This window comes from Stegodyphus dumicola, chromosome 3 (assembly GCF_044657685.1).
Source record: "Stegodyphus dumicola isolate Sdum_Otavi_A_Nest chromosome 3, ASM4465768v1".
Lineage (NCBI taxonomy): Eukaryota > Metazoa > Arthropoda > Arachnida > Araneae > Eresidae > Stegodyphus > Stegodyphus dumicola.
Window position 1 is genome coordinate 118,965,267 of NC_140770.1, and position 26,611 is coordinate 118,991,877.

Sequence of the window (26,611 nt, forward strand, 5' to 3'; positions counted from 1 at the left end):
AAAAAACACAAGAAAAACACAATTGACGAACTTGAAATCGTTGAAAACTCCAAGCCTTAAATAGCACTTTGGCACCACAGGTACGCATGATGTGCGTCTGTGCTAAAATTCTAATCATTTGCATATCTCACCTTCGCTAATGCATGTTGTAAATTTCATGTTATTTGCATGCTTCCTTGCAGTGTATAAAGGATGCCCAAGTGAAAGTGGGGCTATGATTCTAACAAGATGATTCCACACATTCAGATTTTTCCAGTAGATGTATGTGTATATCAGGAGAAATCTGGTTTAAGATGATTAGCAGTGGTATGTAACTGAGTGAAAAAGAAACGACATGACAAGTACCATCACCCATATGTCTAACAGGCTCAACAAGCATTTCAGCTTTTATTAACTGAATTTTTTAGTATAATCAACAATTTCAGTCAAGGGAATAATGTGTAAGTAACTAAATGTATGCTACATCATGAAATTTTTTTCTGGTGCAGAACATGTGAGTGTAACCACCCAAAACACTTAAAACACAACAATCACTGAAGAATCAATTGCTTCTCTTTTGTGAAGGGCAATCATCAAATAACTACCTGGGAAAATACAGACAGGTTGCCTTTGGACTAGAGAAGCATTAATACTGCTCTGCATGAAACTTTGCAATATGATAACGATTGAGCTATATGGGTCTTTAAGCATCTCAGTGTTGCATAACAATGGAGAGGATCATCTTTGCTTACAGGTATGTTTGCATTGTGTGCTGTTGTTTATTTACTTAACTGACAAGATTGGTTATTTATGCTGATATATCACCAATGTACCACTTTACAATTTGAAAGTATACATGTATTCAAACTAATACCATTGCAGAAATTTATTACAGTCCCATTTTCATTAGGGTGTGCCTTACATGTATTTGTAATTCATGTGCACTTGTAAATTTTATGTAATATGACAAGAAGTAAATTCAATAATGCTGTGTGAAATATTTTTAATTCCTAGCTTCTTAAAATGCAGAACTTTTATTTTGGTTTCAGAGTGTTTTTAATTGGATTTATAATCCAAGCAAATACCCAGGCTGGAGAGAGCAGTTGGCCCTCTTTGGATGGGAGTTTGAAGTAGATATGTTTCAAGTGAGTTCGGTAATATAATTTTTAACTGCTATGTCATCAAAGATCTCATTAATTCATGCCAAACTGATTAATTTTATGAACTTTATGAACTATCCAAACAAATACTGTAGTATTAGACCTCAAGTTATTGTATTTGATTATTTTCTGCGTCTTTTTTAAAATTTTAGTACATGCTATTGCTACCTCACATTTATATTCTTAAATAGCATGTTTCTCAAATTCTTAAATTACATTTGAAGTTCTTAAATATTTTGTTATTATTAGAAAAAGATGAATTTTTACATTTTTCTTTTAATAAATACTGCTGTATTTTGGTGAAATATGTTTCTCTGAAATAATAATATATGTTATGTAACATTTTGGAAGGGACAGGTTTATAATAGTGTAGCTGATTGTAAAATGTGTATTGACTTTTGTAGAAGTTTCATGACAGAGAACAATATGATGAAGGATTTCTTTCTAAACTAATAGCTTTTCAAGTAAGTGTAACTTTGTAATATACTTAGTGCAGCTTCAGATCCAATTACATAGTTTGTATATTAAATCAGATTAAAATTCATCATCATATTATAAAATATTTTAACTTTTATTACCTAGTTTAGCTTTTACTGAAGACCACTGCAAACTGCAGTATGCAATAATTCCTTTATATACAGCAGTATTTGATTTTCAAAAGTTTAAGATTCAATAAAGTATTTAATTATTTTTTATATTTATTTAGATTACATTGCTTTTTTCTTGTGTATTTTAAATAAGCATATCAAAAGACATCTAAGTTTATTCTAATTATACTCTTGTACATAAACAGTCTATTGTCTGGAATAGTTTTACCTCATTCAACTGTGTAGAACAAATGTAAAGCGGATGAATAATAATATGTAAATAAAGGTGAATGTTATTTAACCTACAGAAGTACAGAAATAGGCCATAGTCTGTTCTGACTATTCTTATCATATGAATTTCATCCTGGTGGTTATTGTTAGATTTAATATGATATTCAGATTTTGAACAGATACATATGTTGGTCAGCATAAGATTTTCCTGTACCTTAATGATGGAGCAATGCTGTCTAAATCCTAAATTCTGCCATCTGGTATGGTCACCAGCTCTGTCACCATCCCTGTTTAAGCTAAGAAATTCCATTCTTGAACTAGCATGCTTCTAATCTGCTCATTGATCTGCAACCTATTATAACATAGGTATTCAATGGGGATTAAATCTGTTGAACCAACTAAGCAATCAAAATGTATTATATTTGAAGGATTGAAAAACTAATTAGATTTATGAAGATATGCATTATTATCTACACTTGGTTGAAGCAGAATCAAATGCCCCTTTAAAACGCCCCATATACTGATGCAGATTATCTATCCCATAAATTTCAGCTACTGTAGCAAAGCTGTCAAATACATGCATATTTAAAATTATATCATTCTGAAATAGGACTCATGTATAATGATAATGTGCCTGTGACAAACCAAACAGTTTTCTTATTGCTACTACAGAACTCAGATGTACTCAGATTTAGATTAGATGTACTCAGATTAGATGTACTCAGATTAGAACTCAGATTTAGGAATAACTTAGGTTGAATTAACCGAGCCCTATTTGAAAAATAAACATTAAATTTGGGGATTGATGAAAAATTGCTATCATAAGCCGTAATTAATGTAATCAAATTAATTTATTTCCCAGAATACTTGGCTTAAAAATATGGGTAAATTATTAATAGTGTTCATTCTGTTTACTTCAACAAGGTTTATTCTTCTTCTTTAGGTTTTTTTAACTTCCCTCAGGTTAACCATGCTTTTGAGTAAACCATGAACATCATCTTTGGTTTTATTCCAGTTAACTGAGACTTGTCTGTATTTTAAAAGTATTTTAATGTTAGAATTGCTGTCAGCTGAGTCTTTTCAAAAATTTTTTACCATAATATTATGCCAGCATCCATATGTCATCCGGTGGCTGTAAGATCTTGTGTCATAAGGCATTTAATTTATCTTCTATGTAGTCTCCTGCATCTCAGAATGTTGCTATTCAGGAAAACATGAAGTCTTTGTCTTTCAAATTTAATTCTGTCATTTGATTAACAACAGAGCAAATTAGAAAACTTTAAAATTAATACTTAATAATTCATATCTTCTACATTTAACTTGTATTATGTCCCACTGAAAATTTTGATGAACATTTCTAGCGTTATTGTAGTTGATAAAATATAGTTTTTGTGCTATACAGCGTGGTAATAAAAAAAACTTCCATAATATATGAATTCCTAATGGCCAATCTGCTTTAACTAATCGAAATGAAATTTCAGATATTGTAATTTGATGGTATACCCTCAAGATGATGATGATATAAAACAATAGAGTTCCCATAGTTATGATTGTAGTGAAAAAATTTCTAAATTTTCAAATGGCAACACCATTTTTTTTCCTTCACAAATTGATCAGCGTATTAAAAAACCATAAATGGCATTGGAACGATATACATTTGATGAAAGTTGCTGGCATAAAACATTTGCAAAGAAGAGCATTGCAAAGGACCAGTGACAACACAAGAGAGGAGAGGTAAAAAACTTTAATTGGAATTAAAAATTTTCAGCATAACCACTTTTGTAGACGATAATGCATTGCAAGCAGGAAATTATTGACAACAGTGATGAATGTAACATCATAGGAGAAATTCGTATAACTTCACATGTATGGCATCTTTTAATTCTGATAGATCTTGTAGATTTCGTATGTGTACCTTAGACTTTCAGGTAACCCAGAAGCAGAAATCCATCAGAGTGAGGTCAAGGGATTGTGGGGACTCCAGTGACATTTATGGTTATCCAATGTGCTGATCGGTTATGAAAAAGTGGATATTGCCATTCAGAAATTTAGAATTTTTTCCACTGTAATCATAACTGAGAGAGTTTTATTGTTTTAAATCATCATAATCATGAGCACATAACTTAAAATTACAATAACTTAAATTTCATTTTGAATGGTTTTACCTCATTCAACTGTGTAGAACAAATGTAAAGTGGATGAATAATAATATGTAAATAAAGGCGTATGTTATTTAACCTACAGAAGTACAGAAATAGGCCATAGTCTGATCTGACTATTCTTATCATATGAATTTCATCCTGGTGGTTATTGTTAGATTTAATGTGATATTCAGATTTTGAACAGATACATATGTTGGTCGGCATAAGAATTTCCTGTACCTTAATGATGGAGCAATGCTGTGTAAATTCTAAATATTTTGCTACCCCTAAATTCTGCCATCTGGTATGGTCACCAGCTCTGTTACCATCCCTTCCATTCTTGAACTAGCATGCTTCTAATCTGCTCATTGATCTGCAACCTATTAGTATAACATAGGTATTCAATGGGGATTAAATCTGTTGAACCAATTAGGCAATCAAAATGTATTCTATTTGAAGGATTCAAAAACTAATTAGATTTATGAAGATATGCATTATTATCTACACTTGGTTGAAGCAGAATCAATTGCCCCTTTAAAACGCCCCATATACTGATGCAGATTATCTATCCCATAAATTTCAGCTACTACAAAGCTGTCAAATACATGCAAAAATTGTGAATGAACAGGATGCTAGGGGTTCATATACCAGGGAAATTTTTTATGACTACCTTATATAACAGTACAGAATTTGTTTGATTTTTTTCTGCATTTAAATGAAAATTTTAATGTTTCCAGATGCAGATAGAACATTTCGCAGAAGCAGTGGAGTTGGGCGACGTTAAAAAATTCATTGAACTAAAAGATATTGCATTGGAATTTGATTTATATGGAAAAAAACTATTATGGCATGCAAGAGTTGTGGTAAATATATAACATTTATAATTTCATAATTCACATACTGCTATTTGTGAATGGTTTAAATCTGCTGAATATAAATAAATTGTAAGATATTAAATATTCTCAGTAAATTTTTGCAGTTCCCGTATTTTTTGTTTGTTTGAAGCTCCATTGTATTGGGTTCGCAAAAAAGTAATTTTGATTTTTTAATGAAAATTACTTTTGAATGAAATGAAACTCAGGTTTTTCTTGTTAGTTTGGTACATTTATATTTACCGTATTGGCAACACCAAATTCTCTCTTCTCTGTATGCGAGCTATGGATGCCGATGTAATGTTGTGCACGTGTTGTTAAGTTTCAATAAAAAATGTGAAAAGATACGTTTCTTAGTTTTCGACTTGCTTCTTCATATGACATCGATTTATTTAACATGGTAGCAGTTCTCGTGGTTTGTGAATATGAATGAAGAATTTAGTAGTTATAATTTGTTTTAAAAGTTACCGGTACTAGCGTAAAAATGGCATGTACAAGAAGCAGCGATATCGGCATACCGCTATTTGATGGTTCGGACTATTTTAATTGGAAAGTGCGTATGATGAAATTTCTTCAATTTAAAAAGTGTAAAGATGTGGTTCAGCGAAAAGTCAGTGAAAATGATGACATGGAAAAATGGGAAGAAAAGGATATCCAAGCTACAAATTACATTTACGGCGCCATAACAAATAAGCAATTGGAAAATATTCACGAGTGTGAGACTGCATTTGATATAATTACGAAATTTGATGCAATGTATTTAAAAACTTCAACATCTCTACAAATTGTTTGTCGAAATAACTTAGAATGTGTTAAACTGAAAAATTATCCTGATGTAAATATATTTTTCGATGATTTTGAGAAGTATGTGAACGAACTGAAACATGCCAGCGCCACCGTGACGGAACAAGAAAAATTGAACTATATGCTAAGAGCATTACCTTCAAATTACAGTCACATTGGTGACTTAGTAGATGTATTACCAGAGAAGGACAGAACAGTCGATTACCTAAAGAGCAAAATTAAATCAAAATTACTTGAAGAGAAAAATGATTATGAAGATTGTGCACCAGCAGAAAAATCAAATGCGTTCAAAATTGAAACAAGCAAATCGGGCCCACAAGGGAATGTCTGTTATAACTGTGGAAAACCTGGTCACATTAAAAAGAATTGTTGGCATGTCCATCAAAGGAACTACCGTTGTAATGGCTCCACTAATTATCGCGGTCGAAGTTCTTCAAACAATCGACGACGTACTCGTGCTTTTAGTGGACATCGTGAACGTGGAGCATACTCTAACCAGAGAATAAACACTCATCAAGGCAATAGTTTTCACACCACTGTTATTGAAAGTAACATGACAAGTTCCAGTGCAAATACTGTGACGAATAAAAATGAAATCGATTGGTTACTGGATAGCGGATGCACAGACCACATTATAAACAGTGATGAATATTTCAAAGAACAAGTCACTTTGAAGGATCCTATTCAAGTGAAAGTCGGTGACGGAAGGATTTTGAAAGCTACAAAGGTTGGCAATATAATAGTTTCTTTTCCTGTATATAACTCTGAATCTATTGTAACATTGAAGAATGAATTTTATGTAAAAGAAATGAAAGCAAATTTATTAAGTTATTCGAAGATTACTGATAATCATGAAATAGTTTCAAAAGAAAAGTTTTCTAAAATATATGATGTCAATGGTTCATTAGTAGCAGTAGCAAAGAAAGAAGAAAGATTATATAAAGTAAAGAGTTATGTTAAAAATAGTAAAATATTTGCAAATTTGACCAACAGTAAGTTAACGTTAAAAGAAAAATTGCACCATTCATTTGGACACGTAAATTTTAAATATCTGGATATTATGTGCAAAGATCAGCTATTAGAAGGAATCCCTAAAGAAATAGAAACCGAATATATGAAGTGTGCCATATGTATTGAAAATAAAATGCACAATTTACCATTCAAGAATAATAGAAGAAAAGCAGAAGATATTCTGGAGATTATACATACAGATGTAAATGGACCTCACAGAACAATTGGATGTAATGGTGAGAAATACTTTGTGAGTTTTATTGATGATTATAGCAAGTTGGCAAAAATTTATTGTATCAAATCTAAGGATCAAGTCTCTGATTGCTTAATTGAATATGTAAATGAAATTCAAAATTTAACAGGAAAGACTATCAAAGAACTAAGATGGGATAATGGTAGTGAATATATGAATAGCAAGATATACAAATTTGCAAGAGAAAAAGGTTTCAAGATAAAGTCATGCCCACCATATGTACATGAATTAAATAGTACTGCTGAGCGTTACAACAGAACTATAATGGATATGGCAAGATGTCTTTTAGCCGAAGCAAAAGTTGACAGACGTTACTGGCCTGAAGTAATTAAAGCTGCTGCTTATTTGAAAAACAGGACATTAACAAATACTATTGTAAAGAAGACACCATATGAAATATTTTTCAGTAGGAAACCATCTGCTAATGAACTGAAATTATATGGAAGTAGAGTGTATGTAAGAATACCAGAAGAAAAGAGAAAGTCGAAGTGGGATAAAGGCTGAATTTGGAATTTTACTTGGGTATACAGAAGTTGGATATAGAATGTTGATGAATAACAGAATAATAGTTGCCAGACATGTTGATATTATTGAAGAAGACATAATATGTGTGGGTTGTGATGATGAAGATAAGAATGATGATACAAATAAGAAGAATGAACCTCAAGAAGTGTCGTGTGAATCGAGTAATGATAACTCCAAGGACAGTGTGATAAATGAAGATGAAACAAAAAGTGGAATGAGACCAAGAAGGCAAATCAAACCACCAGTTCGATTTCATGAAGAATTCGGGTACTACTGTGTTAGTGCAAATTTTTGTGATGCTACAGTTCCAGGTAACTTTGAGGAGGCGACAACATGCAGTGAGGCTGGACATTGGAAAGAGGCAATGGACAGTGAAATGAACAGTCTTGTTAAAAATAACACTTGGACACTAGTGACTAAACCAGAGGATAAAGCAATTCTAGATGTGAAGTGGGTATTCAAAAGAAAACCAGGTAATGTTTTTAAAGCTAGATTAGTGGTTCGAGGTTTTCAGCAAAAAGATAGTATTGAGGACACTTACTCCCCTGTCATCAAGATGCAAACCTTAAAATTGTTACTTTCATATTCCTGTCAGTATAATTTAAATATTCATCAAATGGATGTTGAGACTGCCTTTTTAAATGGTTATGTTGTGTCTGAGGTTTATGTTAAACAGCCACAAGGCTATAATGATAATTCGAATAGAGTGTATAAATTAAAGAAAGCACTATATGGGTTGAAAGAAAGCCCTCGTGCTTGGTATGAGTGCTTTAACGAGTATATTGAGAGTCTAGGATTTCGTAGAAGTAAATATGATTATTGTCTTTATGTAAAATCTGAAAATGATGTATTTGTATATATTCTTTTATTTGTTGATGATTTGTTGATATGTTGCAGAGATACTCGGGTAATTAATGATATTAAGGAACAACTTCATAAAAAATTTAAAACGAAGGATTTAAATAAAGTAAAAAGCTACATTGGAATTGATATTGAATATGATAATGAGAAAAGTAATATCTTAACACTGAGTCAGGAAAATTATATTGAATCTTTAGCTAAACTGTATGGTATTAAAAATTCAAAGCTTTATGATACACCAATGGAGACTAATCTTAAACTAAGCCAATCTAATTTAAATCAAAATGTCAAATATAGAAATCTAATAGGAGCACTCTTGTATATTAGTCATGGTACTAGACCAGACATATCTTTCAGCGTAAATTATTTAAGTAGATTTCAAAATTGTTATGATGAGACACATTTCAAATATGCTTTGAGAGTTTTAAAGTATTTGTATTTAACAAAACATCTAAAATTAACCTATAGTAAAAATCTTAAACCTGATATTATGAATTGTTCTGTTGATGCTGATTGGGCAGGTGATATTGTTGACAGAAAGTCAACTACTGGGTTTGTTATTGAATTATTTGGTAATCCAATTTACTGGAAATCCAAAAAGCAAAATTGTGTGACAAAATCTTCCACTTTTGCCGAATATATTGCTCTATCTGAGGCTGTGACAGAAATTAATTTCTTGAAAAATGTTGTGAATGATGTTTTTGCTGATATAACTCACCCCATTAAAATTTATGAAGATAATTCAGGAGCTTTGGCCATTGCTAATTATGGGAACTTCATTAAAAATTCAAAACACATAGAAGTTCAATATCATTATGTTCACGAAAATGTTCAAAATGGAGTAATTGAAATTGTAAAGATTGATTCAGAATCAAATATTGCAGATATCTTTACTAAGTCTTTAGGAAAGATTAAATTTATGAAATTTAGAGAAGGTTTAAAATTGAAATAAATTTTGTATACTGTTTATTTAAGTGTTGTTTATTTAAATATATATGCTTGAAATGAAATAGATTTTGGTAATGTCCTTATGTAAACTAAATTGTGTTTAACTTTGATTTTAACATTTAAGTTAATGAAAGAAACTTTTTTAAAAATAATTTGTGTTAAGTGTTGAATGTTATTGTTTATATCTATGCTTAATTGTAAATGGTAAAAATGAAAAGATTGCTTATATCTATGTTTGTTTGTAATTAGTAAATATAAATGTAAGGAGGCGTGTTAGTTTGGTACATTTATATTTACCGTATTGGCAACACCAAATTCTCTCTTCTCTGTATGCGAGCTATGGATGTAATGTTGTGCACGTGTTGTTAAGTTTCAATAAAAAATGTGAAAAGATACGTTTCTTAGTTTTCGACTTGCTTCTTCATATGACATCGATTTATTTAACATTTCTATACAAAAATTTTTATGAAATGAAACTCAGGTTTTTCTATACAAAAATGAACTTTAATCAGTCAAATATCTTCCTTTCTGTTCAGTGACCTTTTGCCATCTGTTTGGTAACTTCATGATTCTGTGCTCATAGAGCTTATGCTCTCAATCAGCAAAAAAATCAACAAAGTGAAATTTAATTATTCCTAAATTTTTACTATTTAAGGAGTTTTGTGAACTTTTCAAAATAAATGATAGTCTGGTGACAAGGTCAAAGCTATATAGGGATAGTGACATCAGTTCCCAACCAAATTCCAATAATTTTGTACTTGTTGCTTAAGTGTGTGATGCCTCGAATTATCATGGTGGAATATGGTTCCTTTCTGATTTGCCAATTCTAGCCTTTTCCCTTTGCTTCCTCTAGTTTCATAAGTTGTTGCCAGTAAACATCTGAATTGATTGCTTAATTGCTTGGAGGCAACTCAAAATGCACACTTTTGTAATCTAACCAAATTGATAGCATGATCTTTTTCTGGTATGATTTATGCTGATTCATCGTGCTTGGTCCAAGATCTTTTACGATGAATGCTATTGTAGATGATCTATTTTTCATCACCAGTGATAATTTGTTTCAAAAAGCGAGTGATTGCATTATGTTTGAAATGCATATTACAAATATTGATTTGTTGTGTTAAGTGAATTTTTTTCAATTTGTGTGGCATTTAAATCTCGAGCTTCTTAATAAGTCCAAGACATTTTATGTGATTTTCAGTTGCTGCGTGTGATACATTTAACCTTTCTACAATCTTTTGCACAGTTTTCAGTTATGGCTTTAATTGCATCATCATCAACTTCAGAAGATCATCTATAACGTCAGTCATCTTCAAGTGAAAAATCTCCAGAATGAAATTTTTTAAATGAATTCTGAAAACATGTATTCTGTTAAGCAATTAACACCATAGATTTCACATACCTCTTTGGGAGCCTCAGCTGCTTTCTTGCCTTTACGAAAATAAAAAAGTAAAATATATTACAAATGTTTATTTTTGCATCCTGTGTTAAAACTGACTATAAACTAACAGATTTGATGAAAAATACATGGAATTTGTTTCTGTTGCAACCTAAAAGTGTCAGCTGTTAACTCTCAAAAGTAAAAAAATGATAATATTGACAGACGAATTACAAAATGAACATAATGTTATCTCTTTGTGCAAACCGAAATTACTTTCCTGCCAACCCAATATTTTAAGTCAGATTAAGTCAAATAAATATATTAACTCAAATAACATATTATTATATTTCGTGCTAAATTATGTGCTTTAAAATAAAGAGGAAATTAATGTTATATATTTGTATTATTAGGGTTATGGAATGCCACTTCTTCACAGTGCAGTTCTACACAATCACAAAAAAATTGTCGAAATAATTCTGAGTGAAAAACCAATTAAAGAATCAATTGATAATTTGTTTGATCAGGTAAATTCAAGATATTTTTTTAATAACTCAACTCGATATCTTTTATTTTTAGTTGTTATGAAGAGATTGTTACTTCTGCACAATTGCAAAAAAATTGTTGAAATAATCCTGAGTGAAAAACCAATTAAAGAATCAATTGATAATTTGTTTGATCAGATAAATTCAAGATGTTTTTTAATAACTCAACTCGATATCTTATTTTTAGTTGTTATGAAGAAATTTTACTTCTACATATTTAACATTGATATTAATTTATAAGAAATAAACCAAATAATATTTTTCTTCTTTAACTTAAAGTCAGCGTTTGCTGAAATGGAGCTTTCCTCTAAAATTAATCTGTTGAAAAATGTATCTTTTTAGAAATTTATAAACCTCAAATATTGTTACATAATGTTTTTCAGAATGGTGAAATTTACATTAGTTTGTCATTCCTTAACATTATAGTTTTATATGCAAATGAAAAAGTATGTTTCAATGAAAAATTTAATGATGAATAATATTTTAAAAGAAGTATGAAGTAGTTGAAATTGAGATAGATGTGGGAACCATTTTATATGCATGATTCCTTTATGCATTTCTTCAAGTTTTGGTTGAAATGTGCTAGAAATGTTAAAATAAAATTTGTTGTAAAGAAAAGGAAATAAACATTGCAAGTCAAAATTTTTATTATAGCTTTAGCAGCAAACTGAAAATAGAGAATTTCTATCCCCAAAATGAAACAAGATATGTAGAAATTTTCAGTTACAAAGCTATACGGATTCTCAACTAGGGAGGGGAATTCTCCTCCAGGGTTGAACTTCATAATTTCAGAGGGAGAATGTGTTCAGCCTTTTATTTACCTCTTAAGTATTTATTTTTATTTTATGAATATAAAAAACTTTTATTTTAAGTTTTGGTATCAATCAGAATTTTCTGTACTTTTTTTGCTTAATTTATTAACAAATGCATTAAAACACATTAAAAATGATTTAAATTTAGATAGATATATGTATATTTTTCAAGTTTTTTATTAAGGGGGTAATGATTGTTTAGTAGTGGGGAAAGAAGTGCATACAACAAAAAATGATGAGAACCACTGCTATAGAGCACTCTCTATTTAATTCAAAAAAATTCTGATTTGTATAATATTATATACATGTTAAAAATCAGATAAATAAAAATTGATAATTATGCACATATCTCATTTAATACTATAGTGCTTCCGAGGGAAATATTGATTTTACAATCTGCATACTTCAGTGATGCCTTTGGTGCTAGAATATTATATGCATATCCTACAATATTTTCACTATACATTAGAACCAATTCATAATGCTTCTCCTTTGTTATATATTGGAAGCAAAAGAAAAAGGGAATATTCAAAGGCCACCAAGTGTTAGTATATTGTTATGTTTTTCTCTTCTGACACCAGTTGTTACGTTATTTTCTTCCTTCACGTTCATACAGGGTTTGTGAGGATTTCGAGTGAATAATGTCAATACTACTTGATGCAGTATCGAAACTCACTTTATTTATCAATATTAATCAGGACAACTCCAAAACACGTTTTTACAGTCGTCGATGAACTTCTATAAACACGCTGACACGAACAGCGACACAACCTTCAGGTTATCAGGCTATGGTGGAGACAGCTTAATGGCAAATCACTAGAGTACAGCTCCCGACTCTGTTTGGTCATTCCAGGAACTCCACGTACTCTCGAGACTCTCCACACTACAACTCGCAATGCACTCACACACAGAGCACAGCTCCCGACTCTTCGGTTCAGTCGTTCCCAGAGCTCAACAGGCTCTCTCGATGTTGCACTAATTGTAATACACTACGAGACTCTTTCGGTGCATTCGACGACCCACTCAGCACTCGCTGCCCGGCTGTCAACTAGATAGACTCAGCCTTCACAGTATCAGGCAATAATGGTGGAGACAGCTCCCGACTCTGCTCGTTCGTTCTTGGAACTCCACGTACTCTCCAGACTCTCTACACTACAACTTGCAATGCACTCGACGACACACAGAGCACAGCTCCTGACTCTTCAGTTCAGTCGTTGAAGAGTCGGGAGCTGTGCTCTGTGTGTCTTTGAGTGCATTGCGAGTTGTAGTGTGGAGAGATTCGAGAGTATGTGGAGTTCCTGGAATGACCAAACAGAGTCGGGAGCTGTACTCTAGTGATTTGCCGTTAAGTTGTCTCCACCATAGCCTGATAACCTGAAGGTTGTGTCGCTGTTAGTGTCAGCGTGTTTATAGAAGTTCATCGACGACTGTAAAAACATGTTTTGGAATTGTCCTGATTAATATTGATAAATAAAGTGAGTTTCAATACTGCATCAAGTAGTATTGACATTCCCAAAGCTCAACATGCTCTCTTGACGATGCACTAACTGCAATACACTACTAGACTCTTTTGGTGCACTTGACACTCGCTGCCCAGCTGTCAACTCAATTGACTCGCTAGACGAGACACCAACTCGATACTAACTGACTCTCCACGTGCCTGCAGGGTTTATATAGCTTATGGTTGGTGTTCAAACCAGTAAGAATTTGTTCCAGAAGGTTCTCCATCCGTCCATGGCATATCGCCGATTTTGTCACTAAATGGGCGATTTCTTGCCAAATGTGGCAAACCTGACTTCCTTGTTATTTTATAGCAACCCTAAAACTTCTTTGCAGGGGAAGCTATCTCACCGTGCCTGTGTATTTCGTAACAATATCATTTTCATATATTTTCAAAGTACTGTATCAAACATGTATTTGCAATTTTATGCAATAGTATTGTTTAATGCAAACAAGGTGATGCTACAGAATTCTCTTAAATAAATAAAAATTAGGTATAACTAAAATGCCATACATCTAAGCGTTGTTAGCTTCTTAAATATTTTGTTGTTCTGCTTTAAAACTAGCATTACACTGAAGGTATGTGTGTTGTAGTATAACAGAAAAGTTTATTCATAAAATGCATTCACATAATAAAAAAAAAAAAAGGAATTACCAATCATGTAAAAGCCTAAAGTCAGAAGATAAAATATCTACAGAACTCCTGTTCCATGGCTGACATGTTCCCTTCAATGTCTGTTCACTTCATCATTAAAATGTTGTTTATTCTTATAAATTTTTTGTCAGTTACTGTTATTCTAAAAATCCTTTTTTTTTTTTTTTTCTTAAATTTTTCTGCTGTAATTTACCAGTTTCTGAACTCTAACCATGCACTTGATAGCCATTGAGTTATATAGGTAATTAAATGGTTTATTATTTTTCTATCTGTATTTCCTCCAAATATTTCAGAACTAAAACCGAAATCAATATGGAATTAAGGCTGAGTTATCACACAAAGTGCGATATTACCAGCTCTACTGATGTACTCTCGTTGATCATCTCACTTTCAACTTTCATAACGCATTAATTAAATCCACAGGTACAGAGGAGTGATGACAGAAAGGAAAATATTCATATAACTAAATCCTTTCCATATTGTATATTTTAGTCATCTATGTATACATATTTATTTACATGTGTGTATACATATTTATATGTTATATACAAACTACATATCTGTCTGTACTGAACACAGAACACTCTAAAATTTCGTAAATAAAACTTCTTTTCTTGCTTCATTGAGATATAAATTTTAACTTTTTCAATTTGCTCCTAGAAAATGTTGCAAGTTTGAATCAACATTGCATAATCACTTGCCTATTGATAGATCTTGTTCCTGCTGCTTTAACATTAAATTAAAAGTTTAAAAATGCATAAGGATTTGAAAGTGAACATTGTATGTATATATTATGACAATATACAGTCAAAAGTCGTTAATCCGGACTCGTCGGGACTTCGGCGATTCCGGATTATCGATTTTTCCGGATTATAGATCATTAGTTTAAATCTCGTAAGATGGCATGCAGAAATTCTAAAATTAAAAATATGAAACCGTAATTTATGAAATAAAGAACAATTATGATCTAAAGAATATCAAAATTTACAACAACAAAAAAAAAAAAAAAAAAAAAAAAAAAAAGAAAAAGCTTAATATTTATTTACTTTATTACACATTTCTCTCAATGTAAGTTGTTTAAGTTGCTTCATTTTATGTGATAATACTTTCTCTTTACTTCTATAAAAAGACATTCTTTCTTGTTCAGTTACAAAGTTCCGCTGTTCAAGTCCCGTTAATTGCTGTGCCGAGAATACCGACTAACTTGTCAATCGAAATTTTTTCGTTTTCACTAACCTCTCTGTCACATTCTCCATTTTTTGCAGCAATTCCACTTTTTGTTTGTTGGACATCAAAACATACTTTCGTTTTGTAGATCCTTTGGAAGTTCCAGCATCGGAAATTCTATTTGACATAATCGAAAGTTCAAGTTTACTTTTATAAAATTGCTCTTAAAGTCTGCAAAAAATAATAAGTGGGATTCAATTCAAAGATTAAGGAACAATGCAATCATTAACATTAACTGAAATAGATAATTAGATAATTTTAGCTTACACCGTCCGTTATACATTAAACGCGCAGGCAAAAACGTATTCTGCACTTGCGCACACGCATATGCGCAGTAGTCAAGGTCTTACGCGCACGCGTAAAACGCCTGTGGGCATGTGCCGACGCGGCGCATGCGCAGAAAGTTTTTAGCTTTAAGGTCCGGATTATAGATCATTCCAGATTATGGGTGTCCGAATTAACGACTTTTGACTGTATGAACTAAAAATGAATAAATTGTTTAATATTTTATTAAATAATTATATAAGTATTTTAATTTATTAAATTACGATTTAATAAAGTGATTAGTAAAACTTGTTAATAAATGATAATATAAACTTTGAAAATAAATATTAAATTACTCTTTATTGTTTATTTATTAGTATGTACTTTTCATAATTTTTTGAAGTTTTGTTGACTGTTTGGGAAAAGACTTCCTGCTGGTATCAATCTCTAATTTTCAAATTTATTTGAATGCAGTTTTGATAGAAAAACTTATATTGAGTATCAAATCTATTTTATTTTCAGAACCATCGAACAGCTCTTCATTATGCATATGCCAGAGCTACAGCAAAAGAAATTAAAAATATGCTGCTTAGTTATGGATGTTCAGAACATGTGCTAGATAAAGTATGTCTATTCAGTATTAAAAATCAAAATTTATCATACTATAGAATAATATCATTTATTTTATCATAGAACTTTTATATGAGAAACTAGATAGGAAAGCTAAGGAAAAAAGTACACATCAAGAAGGCGTTACCTGATTGTAATGAAATTTTGCATGCGAATGAACCATTCAATCTAACATGCAAATGATCTAAATTTGGTGGCTAGTGAATGAATAGCAGAAGATACAAAACTTCAAAATTGAGCATCTGGATGGTGTATAAAAAAAAAATTCCACCTCTAGGGCACAACTTCTATTCAAATTCACTTCGACTGTACCAGTATTTCGTACGAGGGCTATCCAGAAAGTAGATTACGTTTTGGAATAAAAAAATAAACAAAGTATAGGAAACAAATTTTATTATATACAGATGAAAGCCACACTCAAATACTACTTTTCTACATAGTCACCATACAAATTAAGGCATTTATCGTAGCGATGTACGAGCTTGGAAATTCCTTCGTTGAAAAATTCGGCCGCCTGCGCCTTCAACCACTTCGTTACCTCTTCTTGCAGCTGTGCGTCGTCATCAAAACGCTGCATAGCCAGCCACTTCTTCATTGCTGGGAATAGGTGGAAGTCGCTCGGTGCCAGGTCGGGACTGTACGAGTAAAGAGTCACCATCCTTATGGTAAGCGTCCAAAAAGTTCAACGCTGCAGCCATTCGCTGATTTTTGTGGTCCTCTGTCAAGATTTTTGGAATCCATCTTGCACAAAACTTGTGGTAACCAAGCTTTTCGCTGATGATTTCGTGCAACAAACTTCGCGAAATTTGTGGAAAACTCAAAGAAAGTTCCGTTATTGTGAAATTTCGATTTTCACGGACTTTAGCATCGACTTTTTCGAGAAGTTCGGCGGTCACTATGCTGGGTCTCCCACTTCGATCTTCGTCGTGAACATTGGTTCGGCCATTTTGAAATCTTATGACCCACTGACGCACTCCACCTTCAGTGATAATGTTGTCCCCATACACTTCACGAAGCTGCCGATAGATTTCTATCGGTTTACAGTTTTTTGCAGTCAGAAACCTTATTACTGAGCGCACCTCGCAGCTCGCGGGATTTTCAATTAACGCAGACATTTCAAACCGTCACAGTATCTGAACGGAGCACAGCACGAACCTCTCACTAGCACGGCTAGATGCAGACTGAGCTGCGCAACGCTCTGACCCCAAGATGGCCGCGCTAGCCCCGCCCCTAGCGGACACAGACGGAAACGTAATCTACTTCCTGGATGGCCCTCGTACATAGGTTCACATGCAGTATGAGCCAGTTGAAAAGAGGTACGCAATCAGCCTAAAAGCAGCAGGATGGTCAAATCAAAGGATCACTCAGCATTTTTAAATCCTGCTGCCATTCAATGATGTTGGCAGGAATGATTGAATCATGACAGAACACAGCATCAAAAGAGCAGTGGTTGATCTAGTGAGATGACAGAATGATGGTTAGAGCAGTACTTGATTTGTCATCAACAGTGATCTGAGGAGTAACTGTGATGCCACTGGCTGGAGCGACCAGGTGACTCAGAGAATGTACATCTGCACTTCCATTGTTCATTACACTAACCACCTCCCAGTGGTGCACCCTGACAAGTATGAGTGTGTGATGGTGCCTGACTTGTTCCGATTGAAACAGAACTGCCCAAATTGCAATGAGGCCTTCTTTGAAGGGGGTCATTATGAGCACTGAAAGCATTTATAGAGATGTTCAGAACAGATGTGAGATACTGACTTAACTATTGCCTATCACACAATTCAGCTATAGGAAGTTGTGGAACTAAAGTGCTATTTCATCTGATAGTTGAATCCATGACAGCCTTACAGCATGGCAGTATATTAATGATATTCTATGCGTCATTGCATTGCCTTTTCTTCCAAGGCATCCCAAGTTTATATTTCAACAAGATAATGCATGTGGCAATTATTTTTATTGGTTGGTTTCATTTTTGTCAAACACTTTTGCTGGGCAGCTAGATTTCTAATTCTTTCCCAATAACGTTTGCTAAGGTGCCTCTCATCATCCCAGACCATCATCAATCTAACTCAACAAATGAAAAGAGTTTGGCAAGAAATCTTGAATGAAGTTATCCAGCAACTCTAGGAGTCTGTGCCAAGCGAGATAACAGCTTGCATAAGTGTCAGAAGTGGGTCAACACATTATTAATTTTTTAGCTCTATGCAGCTGTATCCCCTGAGTAATCCACTCAGTTTTTCTGAAATTTTAAATGTTTGTTTTTCCATACATCACATCTACCAAATTCTATTCCATTGGATAATTTTTTCCCCACACTTTTTTTTTTTTTTTTTTTTTTTTGTCAGAATGTAGTGTGCAGTTCTTTTGTAAAAGTACAGCCCATAGAAAGTACATAAGTTGTGAAATTAAATTCTATTCTTCACTTTTTAAACAACAGCTCTTTAAAAAGTGTAAAAATAAAATAACTGAATACTTATGTTACCAAATTTTCCACTCATTTATCTTCATACTATCAAGCAATATGCTAACCCAGTATATGTACCTCTCTTGTAAGTAATTTAAATATTTTTATATATTTATTTACTTTATAATTATAAATTTTGTGTATATGTATATTTGCAACAATCAAAATATTTTGATCAAAGATTTTTACTGATTTCTGATTTCAGATTTACATAATCATTTCTTGATACATTATTTATTTATGTTTTTATGAAGACAATAATTTGAAGAGATTTGTATGAAAATTTCAATTCTGAGAGTATTCTATTTTACTGATGGTCTCTATTGAAGTCTATGTATACAGTCAAAAGTCGTTAATTCGGACACCCATAATTCGGAATGATCTATAATCCGGACCTCAAAACTAAAAACTTTCTGCGCATGCGCCGCGTTGACACATGCGCATAGGCGTTTGCGCGTGGGCGTAAGACCTTTTACGACTGCGCATATGAGTGTGTGCAAGTGCAGAATACGTTTTCGCATACGCGTTTTATATATAATGGACGTATAAGCTAAAATTATCTAATTATCTATTTCAGTTAATGTTGATGATTGCGTTGTTCCTTAATTTTCGAATTGGATCCGGCTTATTATTTTTTGCAGACTGTAAGAGCAATTTTATAAAAGTAAGCTTAAACTTTCGATTATATCAAATAGAATTTCCGATATATATTTGTTAATATGTAAAGGATCTAAAGCGAAAGTATGTTTTGAAATCTGAAATCTGTTTATCAATTTCACGCTGCTCGGCGGGGGGAACGCCGCGACGTAATGAATTGGAAGTTGATCTGTCAACACTATCCTTATCTTCAGCGCAGATGTTTTTATTTTATTTAGCTTATAATTTCTTTACCAAATGTAGTATTTCATCTCGATATGCTCCGTTTTTGATATGATTTAAAACAAGTTCCTCGTCATTATAATTCGCTTCCGATAGTGAAGAAAAGTGACAGAGGTTATTGAAAACGAAAAAATTTCGATTGACAAATTAGTCGGTGTTCTCGACACAGCAATTATAGGACTTGAACAGCGGAACTTTGTAACTGAACAAGAAATTATGTCTGTTTAATAGAATTAAAGAGAAAGTATTATCACATGAAACGAAGCAAAACTTAAAACAACTTACATTGAAAGAAATGTTTAATAAAGTAAACAAATAAATATTAAGCTTTTTCTTTTTGCAAATTTTGATACCCTTTAGATCATAATTGTTCTTTATTTCACAAATTACGGTTTCATATTTTTAATTTTAGAATTTCTGCATGCCATCCTACGAGATTTAAACTGATGATCTATAATCCGGAATCGCCGAAGTCCCGGCGAGTCTGGATTAACGACTTTTGACTGTATATCAAATCAATATACTTTTCTCTCCTTTTTATTTATAATGCATTCAGTTGTTCTTAATAAACTACCAGCTAAAAATATGAGAAGGGCCCAATGTTAGCAGCATGATGTATAATACTTTTTCATTCAGCAAAAACTTAGGCGGAAGGGGAATTACTTTCCGGGATTTTTACTGAAACTGGTGAAAACGAATTTTTTTTTATTAATATATAGCTTTTATGGAGCTCCAAAAATTGTCAATTTTGTTTAGTTTTACTGTTACATAAATATTTGTTGCAGCATAAAAGTCAGCTGTATTTCATTAAGTTCTTAAACTGAGATCTGTGAAATCTTTCGAGACACCTACAAGAAAAACTTTCAAACCTATAACTTATAAAATTTTTGAATAAAGTAGATATTAAACTACTCTTCTAAAATACTTAGCAAATGAATAATTTTTCTGCATAATAACTAAATAAATTTTTTGCATAAAAACACCAAATGTCATTTAAAGTCTTGTTGCAGCACTTGTACCAAATTTTAAATTCATTTGCATAAATTTCTTTTAATGAATGAATTATGCAGCTAATAATTCACTAAAAGTGCTTTATCTTTTTAAGTGTTAAGCCTCAGCTGTAGATTTGTATTAGCAGAACAGGCTGAAGCATGGATGTTTTTTTTTTTTTTCCGTGCACTCCTTAAATGCATAGTTATTTCCATTGGGAAGTATTCAGTAAAGATAAGAGTTTACATTCTTTCCTTAAATAATTACTTGCCTTTTTCAAAATAACTTTCTGCTCCTCATCAATAAATATTTCAGTAATATTTTTTAGCGCCAAGCCAGTACAAGAATCTGCAAATTTGTTTCAAGAAAATACATTTGTCTCTTTTAGGAAGATTTTGCATAAAAAAATATATAAAATTGCATGCTTTGCTGTCTAATATAGAAGGGGAGAGAATGCAATTATGTTGATTTTGGGCATGGTGCTAATGATATGTATTATATTTTTATTTGCTCAAAAACATTATTTAAAATGTTTATATATCAATAATAAAATTATAATATAATCAGAGTATTCATCTTATACTGTGAATATTTATAACTGCTTGCTAACTCAGATGATAATTTTCAGAAGAATAAGGAACCTCTTGATTTTAAAGACAAGCAAGACAACCCAATTATGATGAAGCTACTTAACAGACTAAAAACAAAAGTAAGATGCTGTGTTATTTATGTTATGTATTAATCGTTATATATATATTTTTTTAAGCTTAAGTTGTTTTGCTTATTTCAGTTTTGATTTGTAATTGAAGTTCTAATTTTTTTTTTTTTTTTTTTTTTTTTTTTTTTTTTTTTTTTTGTGTGTGTGTGTGTGTTTTGTTTTTTAAAGTTGGTTGTAAGTTTAAATTGTAACTTTTGTAAACTTTAAGTTTTTGGTTAGGTTGCTTTTAAAAGTTCTGAGTTGAAGTTGTTTAATTTTAATTTGAGTTTAGGGACTTTAGATTTTTGTTTTTGTTCTACTTGTTTTGACCCTTAAGGTTGTTTAACTTTTAACTTTAATTTTTATTTTAAACTTTGCTGTTGCACCTTTGTGTGTTAATTTTTTTTTTCTTAACTTTGAGTAATTTAATTGGTATCCTTTATCTTTTAACGTTAAACGAATACATACTTTCTGACTGGCGGTAGATGAAAAATAATTTGATTCTATTTGTATTTGTTTTGGATAAATTGTGTTTAGTCTCAATTGGTGGCTGAGGAAACAATTATTACAGTGCTGACATTTTTATTATGTATTATAATGTTGTGTAATTAGAAACTTCATTTTTATTTAATTTACCAAAGTCATCCTGTATTAACTTAGTTCAGAGATTTTCACCCCTTGCCCTCTTTCCTTCAGCGGAAATTCTTATCAGCAGTTGTACTGCACCCCAAAATTCCTTTCGGCTAAGCGTTCCACCATGTTTGGGGGGCGAAAGTGCTTGATAGTTTTACCCATGGAGGTAGGAAAGGGAGGAGGGGCCATTCTGCGCTAGAAGTGAAGCACTGCTTTGAAGCTTGGGTCACCAGACAGGGTGTTCTTTGTTTACATTCAGAAGCTCGCTTGACAAGATTCTGATAGTATTTCGACACACGACAGTTCCATAGAAATCGAAAAAGGGACACTCTCGCATGAAAGAAACATTCATAGTGTGATGGATAATAGCAATTTGTATAGTTTACTGACATTTACGCAAAAATCACATCTTGGTTATTTTTCGATAACTAACAACAGCGATTTTGATTATGAATTTGTTTTATGAAATTCTAAGCTGTTGCACTACAAAAATATAGATTTTAAGAAACTTGCTAAAAGAGATCTGCCAAAATTTATTTTCTAGAAGATTTGAAAAGTTTGAAACTTGATGGCTAAATGTAAATATAAAATTACGTATGTTAAAATATTTGTAATTAGGCACATAGGTCAGATTAAGTTTCTATTAAATAGAGTAACGCATGCAAGGGCTATCTGCCTAAAGAGAGAGATGCCATCGTGGAGGAATTTTGAAGAAAAACTGACCTTTGAGTGGGTATTAAAAATAATACTTATAATTTTCATTCAAATTATATTCATATATATTTTTTATGTAAAACTTTCGGGTGTATGCTAAATTAGTGTAAATTACTTTACACGAAAAATATAGTGAATGCACAGAAATTAAAGATTTGCACATGCCGGAAATGATAAATAGGAAATATGTATGGGTATTTATGCATGTGCTTGCAAAAAGCATGTATCTGCCTTTGACAAAATACTTAAATATTCATTAAATTATTTATAAATGTATTTGAAATGAAGAATTTATTCACTTATAAATAACTGTGAAAGTACTGTGAAGAAATCTAATGATTAAATGTATCTAATTTATAATGATTATAAATGTTATCTAAATATATAATAACCTTAATATTGAATTGTAAACATAAATTGAAATCCTGTTGACAAATACGTTATAAAACTATTTAAGCAAGAATTGTTCGTATTGGAAAGCAATCTGTTAAAAGGTATTGTAAAGCAAATGCTATGAGATGCGCACTTAAGAACGTAATAAAGAGTTTTGGAATATGTATTGTTGAAATGAAGGGTAAAAAAAAAAAATCTGATAAGTATAATTAAAAGAATTATTCCCTTTACATTTTATAATAACTCAGTTACAAGTTTTAAATAATACTTAAAAAAAAAAAAAAAAAAACTTATTTTATTCCCTTTCAGAAATGTTCAGAGAAAGTCAAATACTATTTAATACCTATTTAATTATTAGGAATTAGCGAAATACTTATTTAAAGTATTTCGCTAATTCCTAATAATTCTCTAATTTAAAATGAACCGAATAGAGCATTAATTATAAATTGACTTACATTTTTCGATTTAAAAGAAGCCAAAAAATCATGTCATATTTAAGAAAGTATTTTAGGAAGAAGCTCTATAAATAGAAAAGAAATAATGCATAATTTTAATATTAATAATACAATAAACTTTGATCTTAATTTTTGTACCTTAACTGAATAAAATCGAATTACCTTAATTTTTTTTTCTAATGTAATTAACGAAAACTTGTGAAAATATTTCATTCAAATTAAACCATTCTGAGAAAACTGTCCTGTGAAAAGTATAGCATTTAATTCCGTTCAGAATGAAATGTTGTTTAAAAATATGTTGTTTTCACATACTTAGGACTCTGAAGTGTTGTAGAAAAAGAAAATATATACATTTATATGTATATTTACGACGTAATTACAAAATATTTGCATCCGAACGCGTCAAATCCCATTGAATTAAATGACCCAATGTTTTGGTCACCACGTAGGGATCGCCGGTGCTTCAGAGCAGGGTACGGAGAAACTTGTTTAGGGCGACTCCATCTTACTTCCTACCTCCATGGTTTTACCATCTGGGTTTCACGAAAAGGGGACCCTGTTTTGCTGGACCAGGCTAGCAGGGTGATGTTCTACAGCATACTTATGGTGGGCGAAAATAAACATTGAGACAGAAGATCTGCATTATCGACTGGGACCCTGGAGCGGAGCTAGTTTCTTCCCCCTTGTTTCCGCCTGCAGTTGTGATGACACATTGGTGTGGCCTTGGAAGTTGAACGATGGAATGGATGGAATGGCGAGAAATGGCTCCTTTTGATAGGCGAGAAACCCCTTCCCGTGAAGATCCAGAGTGTGGGTTGCCTTTTTTTGGCTTCCTGCTAGTCACCATCTACGCCAAGTTTTCAAAAAACGCGCCAGCTACTAAAACGGCTGCGCAGTGTTTTTCGAGAGGTTTCGGGAGAGACGGGGACAGTGATGGAGATGACAGAAGAGAGACGGAAAAAGAAATTTCACGAGAACTTATAAGATGACAACTTGGACGAGCAGCTCGGAGGTGAGCCTCATCTTAGACGTAGCAACGTAAATTAACCAACACCGAAGAGAGGCTGCAACACCTATATTTCTAAAATCCTAAAATTTACTCTGTCATGATGGCCTGTGGAGGGAAGACCTGTGTCCTGCTGGTTGGAAACAGTAATAGGAGGGAAGCCTGGCCAAAGGCCTGGCCTCCGAACCAATAGCTTGGTGGAGTCTCGTCAATCTAACCCTTTTTGTTTTCTAATTTCAGATACTATCCCAAGTTTTTCTCCGAGAAATAAGTTTCGCTAACAAAACTCAAATATATGAAGGATCCCTAATATGTTAAAGAAGGGTATGTCATCCTTTTCTGTTGTTTTCACATTAGTTCTTTAATTGATCCAGCCACCACGTTTAAATGAAATGTTTAGTGAGGTCATGACTCTCTTTTTATGTTTTGTAATCATAATATTTTCCTACCTTAAATAAACGTAAGTTGATTTTATTCTCCTGTCTGTATTTATTGTAATTATCTTTTACACCGGACCTTAAACATAGAACGGGTTAACAATATTTTCACAACGCAATTATTGATTTGTTTACATATTTTGTTTTAATGTTTCACTATGACTGCTCACAATACTTAGTATGTTATTGTTACAATAATGATTGATATGTTCAGATAAGTGACTTATACTCACAGTTACCTACCGCATAACACAGAATGAACTTTTTTCTCTAGTTGTTTCACAAATATGGTGTTCATTTGTAATTATTAAGTATGAATTTATGTTCTTTATATAACATTTAATTTTTCTTCTTTTTTTGGGGGGGGGGAGGGAGAAGAGAAATTTACTTCATGAAAAGTATTGAATAAAATTTTTTTAGAAATGCTTTGCAATTTTTTGATAATATCGTATACATTATTTCTAAAAAGACTGAAACAAAAAGTAGCTTATAATTAAGCAGGTGTAGGAGCCATCATTATCCCATGTATAATTTTGATTTCGTAAAATTAGCGATTAATAGCCTTTTGCTGAAGCTTTACCAATAAAATAAACAGTGGATTGTGACACATCTTATGCATTTATGATCTTGATTTTGGATTGGAATTCAGATCAGTTCTACATATTTTATCAAGACTGGGGGGGGGAGAAAATAGTTCTCCTTTTGTTGGCCAAGATTTTAAGAACTTTGTAAATGACAGTACAGATTTGCCCAGCTCTATCCCAGTTTTGTGGGATAGAGGCAGATCCGAGGTCTTTTTAGGAAAATGATGAGTAGTAACAAAAATAATTAAAATATGAATTATTTTATTTTCTGCTCTTATAGATATCTTATGCATCTAAAATCAGCTTTTTCAATATGTAATTTTACAGTTTTATATAAATTTCAAGTATTCATCTGAGACGTATTCTGTATTATAAACAATCGTTTGTAAATAAACAACATCCAAATCATTAGTGCCAATTCATTCTTGGAAGCTTATAGTTTATGTTACTGTGGATTTAATATAGGATGCATAAACATTTATGAGGTGTAATTAAATATATATATCATAAATCCTTAAGCATCCTTTTAATTTGTTTGCTGCAGAAGCAGAATCTAGAAACAGTAAGACAACTTTATGCTGTTGTTTTAGAACACCCTCAACACTTCTGGAAGTGGACTGAAGAAATTAGATTACCTAGCTAAAAAATGAGCAAATGTTTTAACTGTGGCATAAATTTTACAGTGCTTTCTACATAGTATGGGAAACTATGTGGTTTGCACATAACATGAAATCCAATAAATGTGCATATGCCGTATTAAATGATGAAGAATTTCTGATGGAAATAGCAAAAAATATTCAAAGAAGCTTAATTTATTTAGAATATTATGTTTGCAATTTACAAGCAAATGCTGTATAAAATTAAATAATAAATATGAATCATATATTTTAAAGGGTATAAAATAGTTCCACAAAACAAGATGATATTTCATTAGGCACCAACTTTGTTTTGGCATAGGTTTCGAATAGCA

At 32.0% G+C, this 26,611-nt stretch overlaps 1 protein-coding gene across 11 annotated transcripts in view; it reads left to right on the forward strand.

Moving 5' to 3' along the window:
- The window catches only part of LOC118183972 (uncharacterized), a 105,158-nt gene that overhangs the window by 60,161 nt on the left and 18,386 nt on the right, over positions 1 to 26,611 (forward strand). For 4 of the 11 annotated variants that reach the window (XM_085813233.1, XM_085813232.1, XM_085813238.1 and 1 more), the window contains 6 exons: positions 1,029 to 1,133; positions 1,544 to 1,603; positions 4,836 to 4,961; positions 11,164 to 11,277; positions 16,276 to 16,377; positions 21,351 to 21,431. In XM_085813233.1, coding sequence (XP_085669359.1) covers positions 1,029 to 1,133; positions 1,544 to 1,603; positions 4,836 to 4,961; positions 11,164 to 11,277; positions 16,276 to 16,377; positions 21,351 to 21,431 — 588 coding nt within the window. Of the gene's footprint in view, positions 1 to 1,028; positions 1,134 to 1,543; positions 1,604 to 4,835; positions 4,962 to 11,163; positions 11,278 to 16,275; positions 16,378 to 21,350; positions 21,432 to 24,860; positions 24,945 to 26,611 lie in introns of all 11 variants that reach the window. The other 7 variants (XM_085813239.1, XM_085813240.1, XM_085813234.1 and 4 more) reach the window with 7 other exon arrangements.